Here is a 19,013-nt window from a genome sequence, read left to right as displayed (position 1 = left end):
TTGAAGAATATTCATTTTCTATAAAACATATTAATTCTCTTTTTGTAGATTCGTATTCTTCTGGTGATTCTTTAAAGTAAGGAAGTTCTATGACAACAATCATGACCTCTCTGCATGATCACATTCTCCATCCAATAACCAGCTATCAGCACAAAGTTTAAAAACATCTATGGTTTCAGGATGCAGAAATATCAACTACTACTCACACAACAAAAAAAAATTTTGGGGCAATAATATATTTGATTAGTTTCCAATATAATATAATGATTAATCATTATAATATAGAGATACAATAATAACTAAAATATAGTATAATCATTAACTTCTACAGCATAATTCTGAGCAGCTCCCTCTCCTCTACTAGGACATGGAATGGAAATAGAAGATTTGTTTCCTGGTTTAAGATGAATACATCACTATCAGATAGAAATTATTTTAAAGCTGTAAGCAATCAACATCCAGGCTACTAAATTTAGGAAGAATATTTCTGTGAGGAAAAAAAGGGAGCATAACATCTGAATACAGAAGTACTTACTTCGAATTTGTCTCTTAATTTCCTTCGAAGAATCTAGCCAGTTCTGAAAAAAAAAAGAACAAGCAAACCACAGCCAGCATTTAAAATCCTCAATACCAAAACTATTTTGATATAATCAAACACATTCATTAGCTTTTACATTTCAGTTACTACTGATGTGTGCAAAGAGACTGTTTTGCAACAGATCATCCAAAAATTAACTTTTGGAAGTGAGACTAAGAAATCTGTAACATCTATTCATTGGTAACTCAGACAATCCTGTTTACTGTTTTTACCCATACACGTTAATAAAACAGGTTAAGATACTAGGAACATAAACCTTTTCACTACAGTTACTGAGACTTTCCTTCCCTGAGTTTGAACCTTTACTTCCCATGGCCACACATACACACACAAGCACATTCATGGAAGAAACATGCACAAAGCCAGCCTGACAGCAGGTCTTGCAATGTTTCAAAGACAGACATGAAATGCAGGGAAGACTTAGATACTGCCTTGTGAGGCCAAGGAAAATATCTGTTTTTTTCACAGGCCACTGCGGGTACTTGCAGTTTTAAAGTCTGAGAGAATACCTCAGTGCCAGCACAAATGTTGCCAAAGGCTTATTTCTACCAATGTTTCTCACCTAACTCAGCAAAGCAGAGCATCCTGGGTATAATGTGACCCACCTTTTTCAGTCTATGGTAGCAAATTCCAGATGCAACACTCTTTCCCAATACCATATCCCCCAGTCTATATTAGGGACTTTTGCACCCAAAGTCCATCTTCTCTCAAGAAGATATAAAAATGCTACTTTAGTTTTGCAGATCTGTGTTAATTAGGAGGATGTGCAACTCTGTTTCTGCAGTAGTGCAAATCTTTAACATAGACTACCCCTGCTGACAGAGAATGTGCCTCCTATGAATATGGACCAGCACACCAAGTTGTCTGTTGTAAATGAGGTTGGTCCAGGTAGATTTCATCACCAGTGCACCATGGGTACATTAGATGAATACTATTTACAAATTAAAATCAAACCCCCATTTTAATAATTTATTACAATTGTAATGTTTAAAAAAAGACAGTAATTTCACATTTATTGCTTTGTCTGGGATCTCTACTTTTTCATAGATATGATAATTTTTTCCAGAGAAGGCAAAGTCCATAACATTTTTACAAAGGAAGAGTTAGAAAACACTTCTACAAAAGTGGAGTTAGAAAGAACTTCTACAAAATCATGGATACCATTTATGATGCTTAAGTCAGTCTTCTTGTTATAAGAACATTGACAAGGAAAGGCCTTGGAAGGCAACGTAAGTCTTCAAATAATTTATAAACTGAGATGCACTTCAGCTACAGCTATCATCCTAGGTTTTCAGTTTTGGCAAGGAATCCATTCTGAAATTACTCACAGCCATATTCTTGCAACTACAATTACTAGTATCTTAAATCCTTACATTTTAGACACAGCATCAACTAACTAAATAGAGAATATAGCATGGAATAACTACAACAGAAAAATAGGATTTCTGAGTACATAATAATTTCAGTGCTTCATCTTTTATCACTACAAAGCAGGAGAAAAGAACATACAATACAGACTATGCTGTAAGATGATAAGAATAATCCCTTCTTTACACAAGTTATAAAGTTCATTTTCTGATTTTTCCAAGCCTGAAATAAGCTTATTGGAGGCACATGTAGCCAGCAACTTTCATTACTGCTCTGTCAAATAAAATCAGATGCTTATATTCCATTTACAGGCACAATTACAGGGGTGGGGGTTTTTTGCATCTGTGCCTTTTGTCATGGATAAAAACAAACACCACAAAAGAATCTACCCTAAATTAGAGCTCTTAATGAAGAATAGACAGGTCTGTCTTTCAAAACAAAAGACAAAGTGTATACACGCTACTTTGCTCCAGTAGGCAGAAATCTATTTGTTTAATTTGTGAATGGTAAGGTTATAGATGAGACAAAGTAATGCATTGTCAAAGAACAAAATGTTCTCTGCCAGTACAAAAGTATTTTGTACAAATCCAGAAAAGCAGCATTTCCAGCTGGCACCCAAAACATAAGAGCAGAAGCTTTCTAACACTTCTGCAGACCAATTACAGTGTGAATGGAGCATTCATGAACTTCTGAGAGTACAATGCAATGAAATATCTAAATAAACTTCAGCCTAATAAATCTAACATTTGCAAAAAATGAAAGAAATCATTAATTACTAATTTGGCCTAAACAGTTTTGAAACGTGTATTAAAGCTAACAAAAATGATTCTGATTGGAAGCCATAACCTCTCTCCCAGCTGCACAGAACACCCATGGAGAAGAGTTAATGGGACTGCTCCTCCAATGGTACCCCGATGGTGCATTGGGGAGCAGCTCTAATTCAACAGAGTGCCTGGCATTGAGCTGCCACATGCCACAGCTGCCGCTGCATTCAACAGCTGGCTCATCAATGGGTGGCTGTGATAAGTGCACAAGAATGGCAAAAACACATCATTCAGCATTTAGTACTGACTGGCCTGGAGGTCAGGGATTTGTGGCATTTTAATCTAAAAAGGCAACAGTCATAACAGAGAAATAAAAAGATCTGGTACCAAACTAAAAAGTAACTCCATACAGAGGGGAACAAAAAAGAGCACCCTAAACCCAGCAAAAGTTCTGAGAAAGTAGGAGATATGAAACATGAATTTGCTAGGAAAGAGGTTCTCCAAATAACACTAGGAATGTATTTGTATGAAGAAGACAAAATCCAGCAACTCAGGTTGTTTAGTTTTCATAACAAAAAGAACTAGATTTCTCCAGAAGTTTTTAAATAAAAGCCTGCTGCTGTCCATAACTCGGTGAGAAGTAATCTATTCTGCTTCTGAATAAGGACCCTATTATCAGATATTTCTCAATTTATGTAAATACCTCTTAATTTACGTAAATACTTATGAGTGTTGCTACAGTACCACCTTCACAGTCAATGGATAAGGAATTCAAGGACTCATTCACACTGAAAGAGACCTCTGGACATAACTGGTTCAAGTGTGATTCAAGAGCCAGTTTTGAATTAGGTCAGGTTGCCCAGGTTCATATCCAGTCAAGTTTTTAGTATCTCCAAGGAAAAAGACATATGAAAAAACAGATGGGGTCTTTTTAAGGGTGGACCTCAGTTTCCCTATTCCAATGACTGAAGAATATCAAGAAAGTGTTAGTCTAACTAGAAGAAAGAAAAAAAAAAAAGAGGAGGAAAAAAAAAAAAGACATAACCCTACACCAATTCAGACTTTTTTGTTCAACTTTCATAAAACCTGAAGCTCCGTACTTTATCTCCTGGGATCTACTCAGTGGGCTATTTTCTGGTCAAGTCAAGGATCCCAGGTCGAGTATTAGACCTTTTCTCGCTTGCCAGAGATCAGACTGTTGTTTTACGTTATTTTGTTGTGTATATACAGTACAGTTTTTCAATAGTGAGAAGAACAAATAAAGCAACAAGTGAAAATAGCAGGTAAGATTGTGACATTACTTAGAAGATCAACAGAGATGTTCTTCAGCATTACACCAAAGAAGTTCTTACGTCTGGAAATGGTTTAGAAATCAAGAACAAAAATTAAATACCTAAGTAATACTATAACAAGCTCATTTTGTATATGGGGATTTTTAATATAGAGGAATTAAATATTTTGCTCAATACTGCACAGAAAGCTTTGCACCAAAGCAACTAACTCTAGAAAAAAGCTTTATCAGAATGGGAGTTGCTAGAAATTCAGATCTATTCAAATCAGGAAATTACACTTTATTTTTTTTTAAATACTGTTAAGAGGAAGATGACAGAAAAAAGCAATAACTTTTAGATGCAGTATAATGTAAGGATGCTTTTACTGCAAATACAGATTAATCAGAAATACAATTTTTCCAGCTTCATGTTGTAATTATTCATCAGATTTTTTCTGAAGAAAAAGATGACAACACATAAATCTTTAGTTCATGGAGGAAGCAACAGGCAGCCCAGCCCAAACCTGTAATGTTAGGATGTTAAAAAGATAACCTGGGTTTTGGTAATTAATGGAGCGCTCACCACTGACTGACTTAAGATTTTCCTCAGCTGAGCGATCTAGATATGCTCAACCATCCAACAAAAAAGCACGTGCAAAAGAAGATGGAAGTTACCAAATGGTATTTAAGAAATCCTTCCAAATGCAGTCATCTCAAATGCCATTCATTTGTAAAATTAGCATCCAATACCAGTGATGGACTACCTTCAGCCTCTTTACAAAGGCCAAAAATTTTCTTTAAAACTTAAAATTAATAATAAAGGAACTCAAAGCTCTAGTCGTAACAGACTTATGGGCTAGATTCCTTTCATGTTCACAAACAAAGCACTCTTACACATCTATGAGAAAAGGCAGCAAAATTTACTCAAGTGTTTGAAATGGTAAACATTTAATAGAATACACCTCACTGCACTATTGAAGTGAGTGGCAGTGATGAATAACAAACAAAACTCTCATACAGGCTTACCTTTTGCTCTGAATTCTCATAAAACAACAGCCCAAAATAGTCCTTTTCCAGTAAATTGAGGTGTTCACATACTTTATCAAACAGCACTTGTCCTTTTGCTCTTTTCTGAGAGGTGGGAGGGTAGGAAGAGAAGGAAAACAAAAAGGAAAAATAAGAAAAAAAAAGAAAATTAAGATAAGTAAATCAGTAAGGTCCTTAATTACAGGTATTGTTATTCGATGATACTATTTAGGACAATTTAAAATATACATAAAGTGGATTATAAAACAATAAGCTTTCTTACAAAGACTGTTCGCCATACTTCGAAGCTATACAAATCCTTGACAAAAAAACACAGAAATTTTAATGTTTTTTCAAAACCTGAAACATCAACAATGTAAGTACACAAGGAAAATTCAATACCTGAAAAATTTAAATATTTTGCACTATTAAGTGTCACTAAATAGTCTTGGTTTTTCTGGATCTTCATTTTTTAAACAGCAGAAGCCTTCTTTATCTGAGCCAACTTTTTCTGCATTATCTTCTAAAAATTAATATAGTTTCTACAATGTTAACTTTAGCATTTTTTATCATTTTGGTATATATCTCGGTGACTTATGAATCCCATTATATGAATGCACTGAAAAATAAAGTGTGTTATTTTCAAAAGACAAAAAGAACAAGCAGACCACTAAGAGCTGATGCTCAGACCAGCAGAAGCAGCATACAAGCAGAAGCTGAACATAACGCAACACATCTTAGTTTTCTAGTGGTTTGTTTCAAGGGGCAGAAAATAAGATGGCTGCTTTCTATCCATGTATTCCTGGAATTTCAGTACCCAAAAATTAATTAGATAAATAATAAGAAATCTTTCAGAAGTTTATTTTTCCTAAAAATATTATTTTTGGAAATCAGTAGCAAAGGAAAAAACCCTGAAGGTTTTATTTGAGGTTAGCTTACGTATTATAGTCTGTTGCTTTATAAATGTAGTAACTGAAGACTGATGATCATTTTACCATTTTCTTTAAAAGCATTTTAAAATGGCCTCTTTCAAGCTCACTTGGTGAGCTCAGTATTACTAGAGCTTAAGCAAATGGCAGTCACTCCTGAAGTTTGATCTGTTCTTCTTGTGGCCTTTCCAGCAGCCTTCCAGTCATCTAAAGGGGGCTTAAGAGAGAAGGGAAGGAAAGGGCACGTAGTGACAGGACAAGGGGTGATGGCTTTAAGGAGAGTAGGTGCAGATTAGGTATTAGGAAGAAATCCTTTACTGTGAGGGTGGTGAGGCACTGGAACAGGTTGCTCAGTAAAGCTGTGGATGTCCCATCCCTGGAAATGTTCAAGGCCATGTTGAATGGGGCTCTGAGCAACCTGCTCAGGTGGAAGGTGTCCTGGACTAAGCAGGGGGTTTAAAAACTGGAAGTTCTCCCAACCCAAACCATTCTATCATTCTGTGATTCTTGTACCTGAAACTGGGAATGTAAACATTCCATAAGTCCGTAGTGTCAGTAATGAAAACAGGAGACAAAGATTTAGAGCAGATGGCTCACACCACATGCTCAGGGGTGAGGAGATGAGAAGTTCTTTCCACAGTTAAAATCTGACCATGACCGGCATGCAGCCTCCAGTTTGAACCAACTCCTTCATGACAGCTCTGCTGTTTGTGGCATTTATCATAGAGGCCACAACGTGACCTTTTCAAAGGTCTGCCAGCTTATAGGAATTTTAGCATTTGCTTATCCTACAGATTTCAGTAGATGCCACACACCACTGCCATTCCACAGAAACGCCATGGGCAGCCCCTGTGTAGGCCTGGGTGACACTGTGGCCATTGTCCCCGCAGACAGTGGCGGAGCACTCCAGGGGCCCATTCCGGCACTCCCGCAGCTCGGCAAAGGCCAAGAGCGGAGGGAGAGGAGAAAAGAAGGTATGCACTGAGCAAAGAGTGAAGGCATTGTTGTTTTTTTTTCCCCAAGAATCCAGAGCTTTATTCAAAATCGCATTGTCCAGCAGCTACTCTACTCAGGAAGATCAAAAAGCTTTCACAGAGACAAAATTATAAAACGACCACATTTAGTAGCCCAAGTAGCAAGGCTAAATCAAGAAAGTGTAAGTCAAGAGTGACTTCTGAAATGGGGAGCAGGGAATTTTAAGTCTGTTTGGTACTTTCAAAAAATCTTACCCCTCAGGAAAGATGACTACTTCCTCTAGGCATCTGAAGTAACCACTTAATTTTCTTGACGGCTTCAGTTTAGTAAGAAAAATCATCAACATAGAAAAGTGGTAAATTGAAAGCAGAAAAAATATAAGCAAAAGAGAGTTCAAAGAATCTTAGATGCATGCAATAGATACCACTTTTTTTCCAAAGTTGATGTGCAGGTGATCATACCTTGCAAATGCAAGTTTCAGTTATGCAAATTTCAGTAAAGGAAATCTATAGATTAGTGCAAAATAATGTATGCTATCACATCAAGACCTCATCTAGAATCAGATGCTTTTGTATAAAGTTTATATTCTAAAACCCGCAGTTAATTATCAAGTCTTTGACATCTAGAAACATAAGGTAGGCAAATGTACAGGAAATATATTGCAAGTATAATTGTAAAATAATGCACAGCTTCTTATTAGGAAGTCATAATAAACAAAGAACTTGGAAACACTAAGCAGTGTCCATGGTATCTTTAGACATCTTTTTGCCAGTTCATGGTTCTTCCACATAAGGAAAAACACTACCATGTCACAAAGCCCAAGTGTATGAGTCTACATTCTAGATAGCAGCAAAATGAAAAGACATTACACCATCAGCAACTAGTATTTATAGAGTTCTGTTACGGATTAAAAAGCATAAGAAGCCTCTCACTACTAGCAATGGTTTTCATTAGAAGATCCTACTTGCAGAATTGAAAGACTATGTTATTTCATATATATATGTGTGCGTGTGTGTGTCTATATATATAGAGAGAGTCATATAGTGATAAAGTTTTAAAAATCTAAAAGAATATTTAATTTACAAAACCAGACTTTTCAAGTGCAATTTCTCTGTAAGCCATTTGGGGACAGGCATTACTACATAGTTTCAATGATTGGATAACATAACTTTTCTGGGAAAACCCATGTTCCTAATAGAATGTCTCTAACTTGAACTGAAGATAACTGTTGTGATCCAGTCAGTTCAGAAGCTAGAAATATTTTAATAGAGCAGGACATTCTTAAGAAGGCAGCATCATGGTTTGCACAGTTTGTTACTTTGTAAAATGGATTCCATTTAATTTTCTACCATGTGTTTGAGATGTCAACTGATAGTAACAACCAATGTGTAAATTATAATCACTATTCTTATTATACCTATGCATACATATATATTTATGCGTCCATATATACACACATGGGTTTATAGCACAACAAATATTTCTGTTCCAAAATTATAATGCAGAAATATTAGAAAAAATGTAAGTCCATCCTTCCACAAAAAGGGGAGCACATTCAACCTACCTATTCCAAGAGAGTGAGAAGCGAGGAGATGTTCACAGAGCCAAGCAGTTTAAAACACAAGAGTACTCAGATCAGCAGTATTCTGTATTGCTGCCAAGTTATGCTTTCTTTTAAGTGAGAACATAAAAAGAACACATGTAACCAAGGTTATTCTAGTACCAATTTCAAGCCTGTATTTAGACTCTGCAGATGCCACCTCATAATGCAACCACCTCGTAAAACTAGAGGTAGCATTTTTATGTTCTTCATGTCCTTTTCAAAAAAAGAGCAAACCAGAGCAAAGCAATTGCAGCTGACATACACAATGGAAATTTCTATGCAACTGGAAATTAGGATATCATGGATCTGTTTGGCTATACAAGCTGCAAACTACTGATGCAATATAAACATTCACAGCTACCAGTTCTGTTCAATACATTTATCTATGATAGGGATGCAGGAGTTGAATGCACCATTAGCAAGTTTGCTGGTGATACTCAAGTGGGAGGTGCTACTCACTCCCTTAAGGGATGAGAAACCCTACAGAGCAATGTGGATAGATCAGTGCATTGGGCAGTCAGTGGCAGGAAATCTAGCAAATGCCAGATTCTGTACCTGGGACAGAGTAATGCTGGGCACAGGTACAAACTGGGAGAGGAGTGGCTGCAGACCAGCCCTGCAGAGATGGATCTGGGAGTGCTGCTCAGCAGCAGCTCAGTGTGAGCCAGCAGGGAGAGCGCAGGCAGCCAGGAGGGCAAATCCCATCCTGGGATGCATCAAACCCTGTGTTCAACCATCCAGACAAAAGAGGTGATTATCCTGCTGCACTCAGCTTTGTACAGCCACACCTCGAGTACTGTAAACAGTTCTGGGGCCCAAAAATTAAGAGGGATGTGATGGTCCCTGAATATGTCCAGAAGGCAACAACAAAGCTGGGGAAAGGGCTGGAAGGAACGTCCTATGAGGACTGGCTTAGGTCTTCGGGCTTGTCTATGTTAGAGAAAAGGAGGCTGAGGGGAGGCCTCATTGCTCCCTACAGCTTCCTGACAGAGGTGAAGAAGCAGGTACTGAGCTCTTCTCCATGGGATCAGTGACAGGACACATGGGAACGTGTCAAAGCAGTTCAAAGCTGCACCATGGAACGTTTAGATGTGACATTAGGAAGCATTTCTTTACCACAGGGGCGACCAATCAGTGTAATAGCTTCCTAGGAGGTGACTGATGCCCCAAGCATGTCAGTGTTTGAAAGCCATTTGGACATGACCTTTAGGTCAGCCCTTGTGGCCTGGGTGCTTCCTTACCCTTAAAGGGTTGGCAATCAGGCAGCAGAACTCGATGATCACTGGAGGTCCTTTCCACCTGAAACGATCTATCCTTTTTCCTTCCTTCTCCTTTCTGTAGCAGTACAGGCAGAGGGAAATCTCAACATTTCTTCCCACCCTGCACTAGCAGAAAGGATTGAATGGGGAATCATGTCCCAGCCTAGGCACTGAATTTCTCTGTGTGGGGAGGAGGCATGTACCATCTGATGGGTCTGAGAGATGTGGATTATCTCAAACTTATGTAACCATTTGAAGAAATTTGGGGGGAAAAAAAACCCAACAAAAACAAGTACAGTTTTTAAGTTTCCTGTGTTCATTCAGTGAATCTGAATTTCATTCAGTTAATCATTCAGTTTCCACAGAATGGCAGAATTCCACTTATCTCTTCAGAGATCAAACCCTTAGCCGAATTCAGGACATGCTTCCAAACCGAGTCACAAAACTTTTGAAGTGTTCAATACCTATTATTTCCCCAGAGATTTTTTTTCTTCTTGTCCTCATCTTTAGAAATGATTGAGCCATTTCCCTTGGAGAAATGTAATAAAACGTTTTATTACATTTGAGAACAACAGTACCCCATGAGAGCAAGGGTCCATCTTCAAAGTGACTAACCACAAGTGTCTACAGGCAAGCACAGGAGCAGGATCCAGAAGCTGACTAATGATGAGACTGGTATTTGCCTGAAATGCCAGGAGTTTTTCAGCTCCAGAAACATTTTCAAAGACACGTATTTACAGGAGGAAAAAAGATTGAATTTCATTTTATTTTCTGAATTGGTTTAAGAGCCAGTGCTCACAGGCATTAACACAACGCAATTCTGTAGCCAGGCCCAGACTAAAGCATTCCCCAGTTTTGTTAAAAAAAAAAAATCAAAAGATCCTTTGCAGCAAAGGCCAGGCCACAGAAAGGAGAAGCTGGAATATGAACCACGCAGTCCCTGTTTCCTGAGACCTGAAGAATAAGGATTGGTCAAATGGAAGAGAGGAGGAGATGTGCAACAGCCTGGGTTGTTTTCAAAAGCATGATGCAGATCAATGACGAGCATATTTTTTTTGGCTGCAAAAAATTGCTTTGCTGTGCTTCTTGGCCAGTGATGCATGAAAAGTGCTCTCATGCCTGGCCTGCACTTGTATTTCATGCAGGCAGAGCTGAAAAGTGCCAGCTCCTGATGCTGCAGCAAACCAGAGTGCCTTGTACAAACAAGAACCCTGGGGAAAACCAAACCAAGGGAATACAGGAGTTCACTCCTGCTACAAACTTGGAGTGGCAAAGAAAGGCAGAGAGGAAGGGCATGAGTGGGGCCTTGGAGGCACCAAAGCAGCAGGAGAGAACACAGGCAGAATGGCCCAAAGGAGCCCTTGGCAAGGAGCCGTGCTCAAGGGTGCAGAAGAAGGCAAAAAATCCCCAGGGACTGAGATGATTTCACTCATAAACATTACTTTTGGTGGTGTCTGTTGAGTCTAGACAAATATTTTAAGAATGTGCCAAATTTAACATCATCCCTATTTTCCTTTTTCTAAATAAAAGATGTCATACTTTAAACAGACCACTTAGTGCTTGAATAAACCTAGACTAGACATCTGAGCAGTCAGAAAAAGATTTGCAAATCAAAACTCTACTACAATTAAACATCTGTTCCATATCAGCTTCATTCAGAGTTTTCTTAATTCAGGGTTAAAGACTGATCTTAATTGTACATTGAGCAAACATATTTTTACTTTGTATTAGCAAACTGTAAGTAACCATAGAGTCTGTGTCAACTCTGATATATTTCACTTGTTCATACGTGCATAAAATACGGTCAGTGCTGGCATCCTTTAAATGCCTTTTGTCATAAATATTTAATTAGACCACTGACTGAATGCAGTAAACAAACCCAATAGGATCTTCATTTGCTTCTAACTAGCAATCATTATGCACTTAGCACTTCTTTTTGTTTCTTTGAACTGTTATTCTCTACTGAAACACAGTTTATATTTCAAACAGAAAATCTAAACCAATCTTTACTGCAGATCCCAAATTCAGTGACAGAATTTCTTCACAACTCTCTACAAAACCACAGAATGAGAGGAAAAATGCAAATTTATTTCCTCCACAAAAGCAAGAGATACATGTAGTTCACAGTAACACATCAGTAATTTATACCTCCCACAGAGATCAATTATCAGGAAAGGAGTAGGTCAAAATTACATCATTTGCACTGTGCTAAAAAAATTAAAATTGCTCCTAAAAATTAAGTCTTAAATATTCCAACAGTCTGCCTATTCAAGCTATTAAAACTCAACAGGCCATCACATCTCAAATATTACCCTATTGAATCACGAACCAAGGTTATTTTATCCTTTAATATGGTTCTGTCATTTCAAGCAAGCACAAATGTTCAGTCACAGTCTTTGGCAAATACCACTCATTAGCTTTCATCCTCAGTACCTTGAGAACTGCCTGTGATAAACTAACAGGCTGTTATTCCTTTAACTCTTTAAAGCAATGAAAGGTAACTGAAAGTCTTTTAACAATTCACAGCCTGTGAAACTTGTTGTAAGTCATGCTCCCCCAGAACTATTCAACAATAGCTTCTTCCTCTTTCCATCTCTCCAGGTATTCACATGTTACTCTGAAGATTCTGAGGCCAAGTAGGTGTTATCTTTTAGAGTTACAATAGTTTTAAGCTTGAAATAATAAAATCAATTGCTTATGCTCTATGAATGAACGTATTGTGTACATGTAACTCCTGTTTTTTATTAAAGTACTTGCATGCAATATTATTTTGTGATTTATTTCAGAAGATTCCTTTAAAGCAACAGAGCACAGAAAATCAATCTATTTTATTAATATGGAACCTATGGACTTCAGGAACTAAAATACTAAAGGTAAAGGAATTTTAATATAACATTGTAATGGAGGATATTTTTGCTGCCTTAAAAAACTTTACAGGTTCCAAAATAACAATATAAAGCAAGTTTGAAGAGTGGCTTGTATAAATGTTTGCAACACGATTCCCACTGAAATTTTAACTCCCCGGAGCAAGCAGCCAAGATGCAGACCATATTTTATCAACCATGCAAGATTACAAGCAGCATCTCTGCACTGGTGAACTGAATGCAGTTCATTTCTGGGAAAGATCAAAAACCAGAAAACACAACAGTGAGAATTTCAAATTACAAAGAACTGAAGAACAGGTTTCACCTAGCACAAGGTTTAGCTCTCACGTCATGGACTTCTCCAGGCAACAGTGGAGTACCTTGGGTGTTGTGTCTATACTGGCGCTCAGACAAGGACATTTGGAGAAGCTATAATCCAGAAAGATTACAAACCAGGTCCTTCAAATTTGCATCTTCAAAATTAATGAAAGTACAAAGACAGGTGTGAAGTAAAAAGAAATAATCGCAAAAGAAACTGAAATACCTGTTCAAACAGTTCCATAGATAAAGGATTACTGACTTTAAGTTCAAACTGTCAAGTTCACATCACTCAAAGATCTACTAAGGCAAAATAAAGAGTTCTCAGGGAAAGAGTAGATGACTCTCAGAAGTGATAAATTAATTTACAAAGTAACATCAAAAAGACAAATATCTGAGATTTGCTTTATACTGAAATCTAAAGATCAACCATGTCAGGCATGCCTGGGGCAATGTGAAAGACATGCAAAAACAAGCCAGAAGAAATAACTCCACTGTCAAATAACACTAGGCGGCTGCAAAAAAGAACCTAAGGTAATTACCAATACATAAAACCCAAGTGGCAAAGAAACAAGAAAGGTTCAAATGTACCTGTACTCCTACAGCAATATTTAAGGACAAATTCTGAACTGTGGATGAATAGCATCAAATTACAGTCATTTGCAAAGATGTTTTAATATCCGATTAAAAACATCCTAATTCACCAGGAGTGAACTTTTTTTTCCCCACAATTTCATATATAAGTATACTATCTCAACATCTTGAAGCTGTATTCTTTCCAGGTGAGCACCTCCTACCCATTTCTATTCTGTACCACTCACCACAGGAATTCAATTTCAGAATATTTTGTCACAGAAACCAGTTTTTGTTCACTCTGATATATTTTTCAATGCAACTTGTATGTCACATATACTTCTTTTTTCCAAAAGGTGCTTTAACTCAATACAGATTCCAAGAAAATGCCACATTAGGAAGAAGTTACATCAATTTCATATTAACCAGACGTTAAATTGTAATAAATTCCTTTTTTATTAACACTCTGATTTTGCAGATGTACCAAATCCATCCAAAATAAACTAATCTAGTTCCAGTTAGAAAAAAATGCACATACATGCAAAATTTTAGTGCTATAATTAAGTTTTTAACTGGATTTTTTTCTTAAATAGTACATATATATTCCATTTCTTACATATATTTGCTCCAAAAACTCCCATCTGAAAATTCCAGAGTACAAAAAAAAAAACCAAAAAAAAGTGACATGATACAAGATTTCTTTATGCAAAACCTACTTCCACCTGTGTCCTTTTCAGCTGACAATAATGCAGCATTAACCTCTTGCTTACAGGGGATCTTGCCATACCAAGACAAAAAGATCCTTGAGAACATAAAGATTATTATTACACAAACCAATCTGTGGCAGCCAGGACAGAAAACAAGTATGTCAATAGACACAAATTTGTTTCAGCCACATTATAATCACAGGACTTCACCAATTCAGTTAAATTAATCCCTCTGCCTATCTCAGCTTCATACTACAGAACTTAAATGTTTTAAAATATATAGCTGAACTCAAGTTACAGCAAGTTAGGATATCCACTTGTCACTCGGTAAATATTAAATTTCTAGAAATGTTTAGTGAAGCATGGAGAGCCTGGTTCAGAAAAACCTCTATAAGGCTTTTGCTGCCGAGTCTAAATCTCAGAGACGATACATTTTTTAAAAAACTAATTCCAGATGAACTGTCATTAAACACCAACCTTAAGCAAAAACTGTAGCCTCCTTTCTAATACAACTGTTATACATATTCTGTAAAAGCTCACCAATATTTTCCTGAATCGAAAAATCAATTTTTTAAGCTTGAAAAAAAATCTATTCCAGTTATCTTCGAGATATCATTCTAATTTATGATGTACCAAATGTTACTTTGCAAAATAAGAAATAAAATCAGCTTCAGTGTTGGAGGGGAATGGAAAGTGGGGGAGGGAGTGGTTGGATATGTGTAAAAATTGGGTTTTGTACAAAACATTATATAAAACAATGTTTCCTTGTCTCCCTATTCAAAATTCAAAATCATGTTATAAAAATTTAAGTATGTTGAAATGTTTTAAATCACTGGAGCTGAAGAAACATAACCACAAACATGTCTAAAACTAAATTAAGCTCACAAAGCAAAAGGGAATATAAGCAGGATAGAAATCTAACTATCATGTGGACAGGAGTTTAGAGAGTAGTTTCTGGTCTACTGAAATGGCATTTCTTCCTAAGCACACAGACTATTGTCAGTGGATATTCTGTTCTCTCAGGAAAAATTATGAACAGGATGGACAGAAAACAGAATGGAAATATAAAAACGTGTCAGAACTCTTCATCTAGCATCTCAATCTACACAAAGAGTGCTTTTTAAAAGAAGGGAAAATAGAAAGAAATGAAGAGAGAGGTGTCAGACTGGCATATATAATGGAATTCAATGAGCAGTAACAAAAGAGCTGCTATTTTAGAAGTTGTTAATAGGAAATGCTAGGGATATTATACCTGAACTCATCTGCCCTTCCAGACAGTATGAAGTCTTAAAGTGCAGGCTTGTAATCGTACAAGTGCAGAACAAGCCTAAGAGTTCTCAATTACTTAGGGATTTATCTTACTTAAAAGAAAAAAAAAATAACACCAAAAACCTAGAGAAAAGCAGGTACTTGGACAACCATGACAAACAGGTGAGATTTTATGCAACTGCTTTTTCCTAGCATAAATAACTGAGATCTAACTATATTGCTAAAGGGGCCATACACAAAACTATGAATTTTAAGAACCTAAGATGGCATTAAAAAAAAGTTTCCTGAAAATAGGAATGACATTTGCTACCCCTACCCCAAAGAAAAAAAAAATCCCAGGAAGTTCCCCTAACTGCTGGGACATTTCCAGTATGGTCAAGTTTGGCCATGAAGGAACATCAGCCAGCTCACTGAGTACTGGTGGGTGTATTCTCTAAGGTCCCATGGGACTTGTCTCTCCAGCTCAAATGTTCTCACACGTAACCATAACCCTCCCTTTTTCTGTAAGTTTCCAAATCACATCTCCAAACTTTTGCCATTAACCATTTACTGATTAGAACATACTCAAGCTGGAAGAGTAAAGCTTCTCTGACTGAAACAGCTTATGTTCTAAGAATAATGCATCAACACTTATTTTTTAAGAAACAAAGCATTACTATTAATTCAAGATTTTCTATTTCAGTTTTAGTGAATCTAAGGTATACAATAGCTGAACTCAAGTACTAAGTCCTCATATCATGATTCATGACTGCTACTAATTATTTGTATAATATTATATCTACTAAGTGGGCACAAAATGCTCAGTATTTAGTTACTGGTGAGACTCCTGATCAGCCTTGATCTGTGTGCTGAAACTGAAGCTACTGCATCATGGCTTTCTTTCCTTTTATGCTTGCACCCAGCTTTTGCTTTATACAAAGACACATACAGTAGGAATGAACAACTGGCAAAATTTGTCAGAGACTAAATTAATGAAGTTTTGTCTTCATATTTTGTTTTCTTTCACACTCCTTTTAGTTTATGTGAATACAAATTGATGCAGTTCTAAAAGGAAAAAGGAATAGGATTGCAAGTCAGACAGAAAAATCCCCAATAGTGTATTAGCTCAGATTTTATTACTGATTATCATGAAGGTTTAGAATAAGTGTTAGAAAAAGACAGGATTCTACCAAAAGCTGTTATATAACAGCAATGAAAACAAGATATTTTTCAGTTTTACTTTGCCATTAGCAAGAATATATATTTTAAATATAAAGAAGCTGGTTTACAGTTCACAGTATACTGGAAGAGGCATCAGGAATGTGAAAATCACGACAACTGCCGCAAATTAAACCTAATGTACTAGGAAGTCAACCAAAGTAAACTGGACTTCGACTGCAAAAATTTTGTTTCTTTGTTTTTTAATTCTTATATCATTTCAGTAACTTTGAAAAAGCAGAAATAAACCAGCATTTACCCAAACACTAATTATTGAAGGAAGACTTTCTAGTATCAGAAATATACTAGGATCTTTTGCAGAAAGCACAAACTGAAATTTCAGTTATCAGTTGATATGGCTTTCTGAGACTTTAAGTATTTTGATATGGTAGTAGAGCATAAAAAACTCTACATGTATTTAAGAACACTAATTCATCCATAAAATTGCAGTCAGCACTGCTCATGTCCTATAAATAATTCAAATTAACATATAAAACAAATTGTTTCTTCACAACTTTTTCCCCTCTTAAATCACTTTTACTATTGTTCTTACAGGAAACTCTTACTGCAAATAATGAGAAAACTTAGTTCTCGGCAAATGACTTAACTGGATCATGACATACTTAAAATACTGAGTTATAAATACAAAATGGCATATTCTTAGATCTGTGGTAAGCCACCACTTTATTTAAGTCTCAATTTAGGTTGGGGAAAAAGCCCAGGACGATCAAACTCACATAGCCTTTAATTAAAACAGAGATGCCATTCTGATTTAAATATCCTGATTTATGTGGAAAAAAAAATCCCAAACCAACAACTACTCCAGGGTTACTACCCTGCAGTCAATTTTTGTGAAAATGAGGAACTAGAACAGAATGTCGAATATCTGTTTTATAGCTGTAATGGAATTTTTCTTTCTGAAGAAAAATTCAAACTTTTTAAACTTCAAAGGTTAAAAGAAATTATCTCCAGCTGAGATAACTTGAGAAAAAATTAATGAACTCAAGAAAACTTTATCAGCACATGTCCCACTACTTTCAGGAAAACCTTAATGTTTTAGAAAAATAATCAAGTTTGAGCTGTCAAATAATCAGCACGTGTACTGCAGAGGGCATTTCTAAGAATGAACTGATATGGTTTTAAAGATAGTATCTTAAACTGAAACGTTAAATTAGTCCTAGTGATAGGGTTAAACACTAGGTACAATGAAAGCAAGTTTTCTTTTCCCTACAGAGAATGCTCTTTATACAATTATTTGATGCCTTACCTCTAGGTCACAGCTGTACTCCGTGCCATCCAGAAGCATCACCTTACACTGCACAGTTTTGATTTTCTTTGGAGACTTCTTAGGAATGTTATCTATTTTAATTTCAGCTGTCTGCACTTCTTTTGTCTCCCTTTTTTCTTTTTCTTCTTGTGTTTCTTCCTTTTTCTCTGCAACTTCCTCTACTTCTGTTTCTTTACCATCTTCTTTGGAAGGCTATATAAAATACAGTTAAACAAACTCAGGAAGGAGAATATTTTACACTTGTCCATTCCTTTTATAAGCTACTAATAACTAAGTCAGTTACCATTCATTAAAGGTATGCACTTACTGGAAACACAACAGCCAGCATAAGCACTAAGGTCCTCTTTTAGGGACCAGATATTCTTACTGTCAAACAAGAGGAGGTGCCTTTTTTCCCCCCTTTCCTTGAAATAAGATTTGCATTTTTTTTAATATGAGTTATTGTCTTTCTTCCAAAGAGAAACAATTTTATTAAGAAGCTCCAGGAGTTATACCAAACTAAACCCCAGTGCTTATGAAAGCCAAGTGGTAGTGATACAGAATCACAGAATGGTTGAGGTTTGAAAGGATCTCTTGAGATCTAGTCCAATGCCCTAAGGTCACAGAGGGCAATTTGCCCAGGACCATATCCAGTTGGGTTTTGGATATTTTCATAGGGGAAGACTCCACAATATCTCTGGCTGATCTGTTTCAATGTCTGACTCACCCCTTTACCACCCTGTGAGGCCTGTGAGGCACCACCACCAGCTGGCCACATCCCTTGCCAAGGAAAGGTCCTGCCACCATCAGAGTAAAAAAGATTTCTTGTGATTTGAGATGTAATTTCATGGGTTTAATTTGGGTCCTTTGCCTTTGGTCATGTAACTGCATACCACTGAGAAGGGTCTGGCGACTCAGCATTCCTTCCATTCAGGTATTAATACATACTGGTAAGATTCCCCTTCCTCCTTCTCTTCCTCAGGCTGACCAGTGTCAACTGTCCCAGCCCCTCCTCATACAAAACAT

At 36.7% G+C, this 19,013-nt stretch overlaps 1 protein-coding gene across 29 annotated transcripts in view; it reads right to left on the bottom strand.

Annotated features, from left to right (window-relative positions):
- EPB41L2 (erythrocyte membrane protein band 4.1 like 2) overlaps window positions 1–19,013 on the bottom strand; it is a 108,699-nt gene that overhangs the window by 41,784 nt on the left and 47,902 nt on the right. For all 29 annotated transcript variants that reach the window (XR_012579632.1, XM_014271675.3, XM_014271683.3 and 26 more), the window contains exons 4-6: window positions 17,988–18,200; window positions 5,027–5,131; window positions 536–578 (exon numbers count right to left, since the gene is read on the bottom strand). Coding sequence is in view for 28 of the 29 variants with exons in the window: in XM_014271675.3 (XP_014127150.1) it covers window positions 536–578; window positions 5,027–5,131; window positions 17,988–18,200 (361 nt within the window). In the remaining variant the exon portion in view is untranslated. The remainder of the gene's footprint in view (window positions 1–535; window positions 579–5,026; window positions 5,132–17,987; window positions 18,201–19,013) is intronic.

The sequence above is a fragment of the Zonotrichia albicollis genome, chromosome 3, assembly GCF_047830755.1.
Source record: "Zonotrichia albicollis isolate bZonAlb1 chromosome 3, bZonAlb1.hap1, whole genome shotgun sequence".
NCBI lineage: Eukaryota > Metazoa > Chordata > Aves > Passeriformes > Passerellidae > Zonotrichia > Zonotrichia albicollis.
The sequence above is the reverse complement of the archived record's forward strand: the minus strand, read 5'-3'. Positions and strand labels throughout refer to the sequence as shown.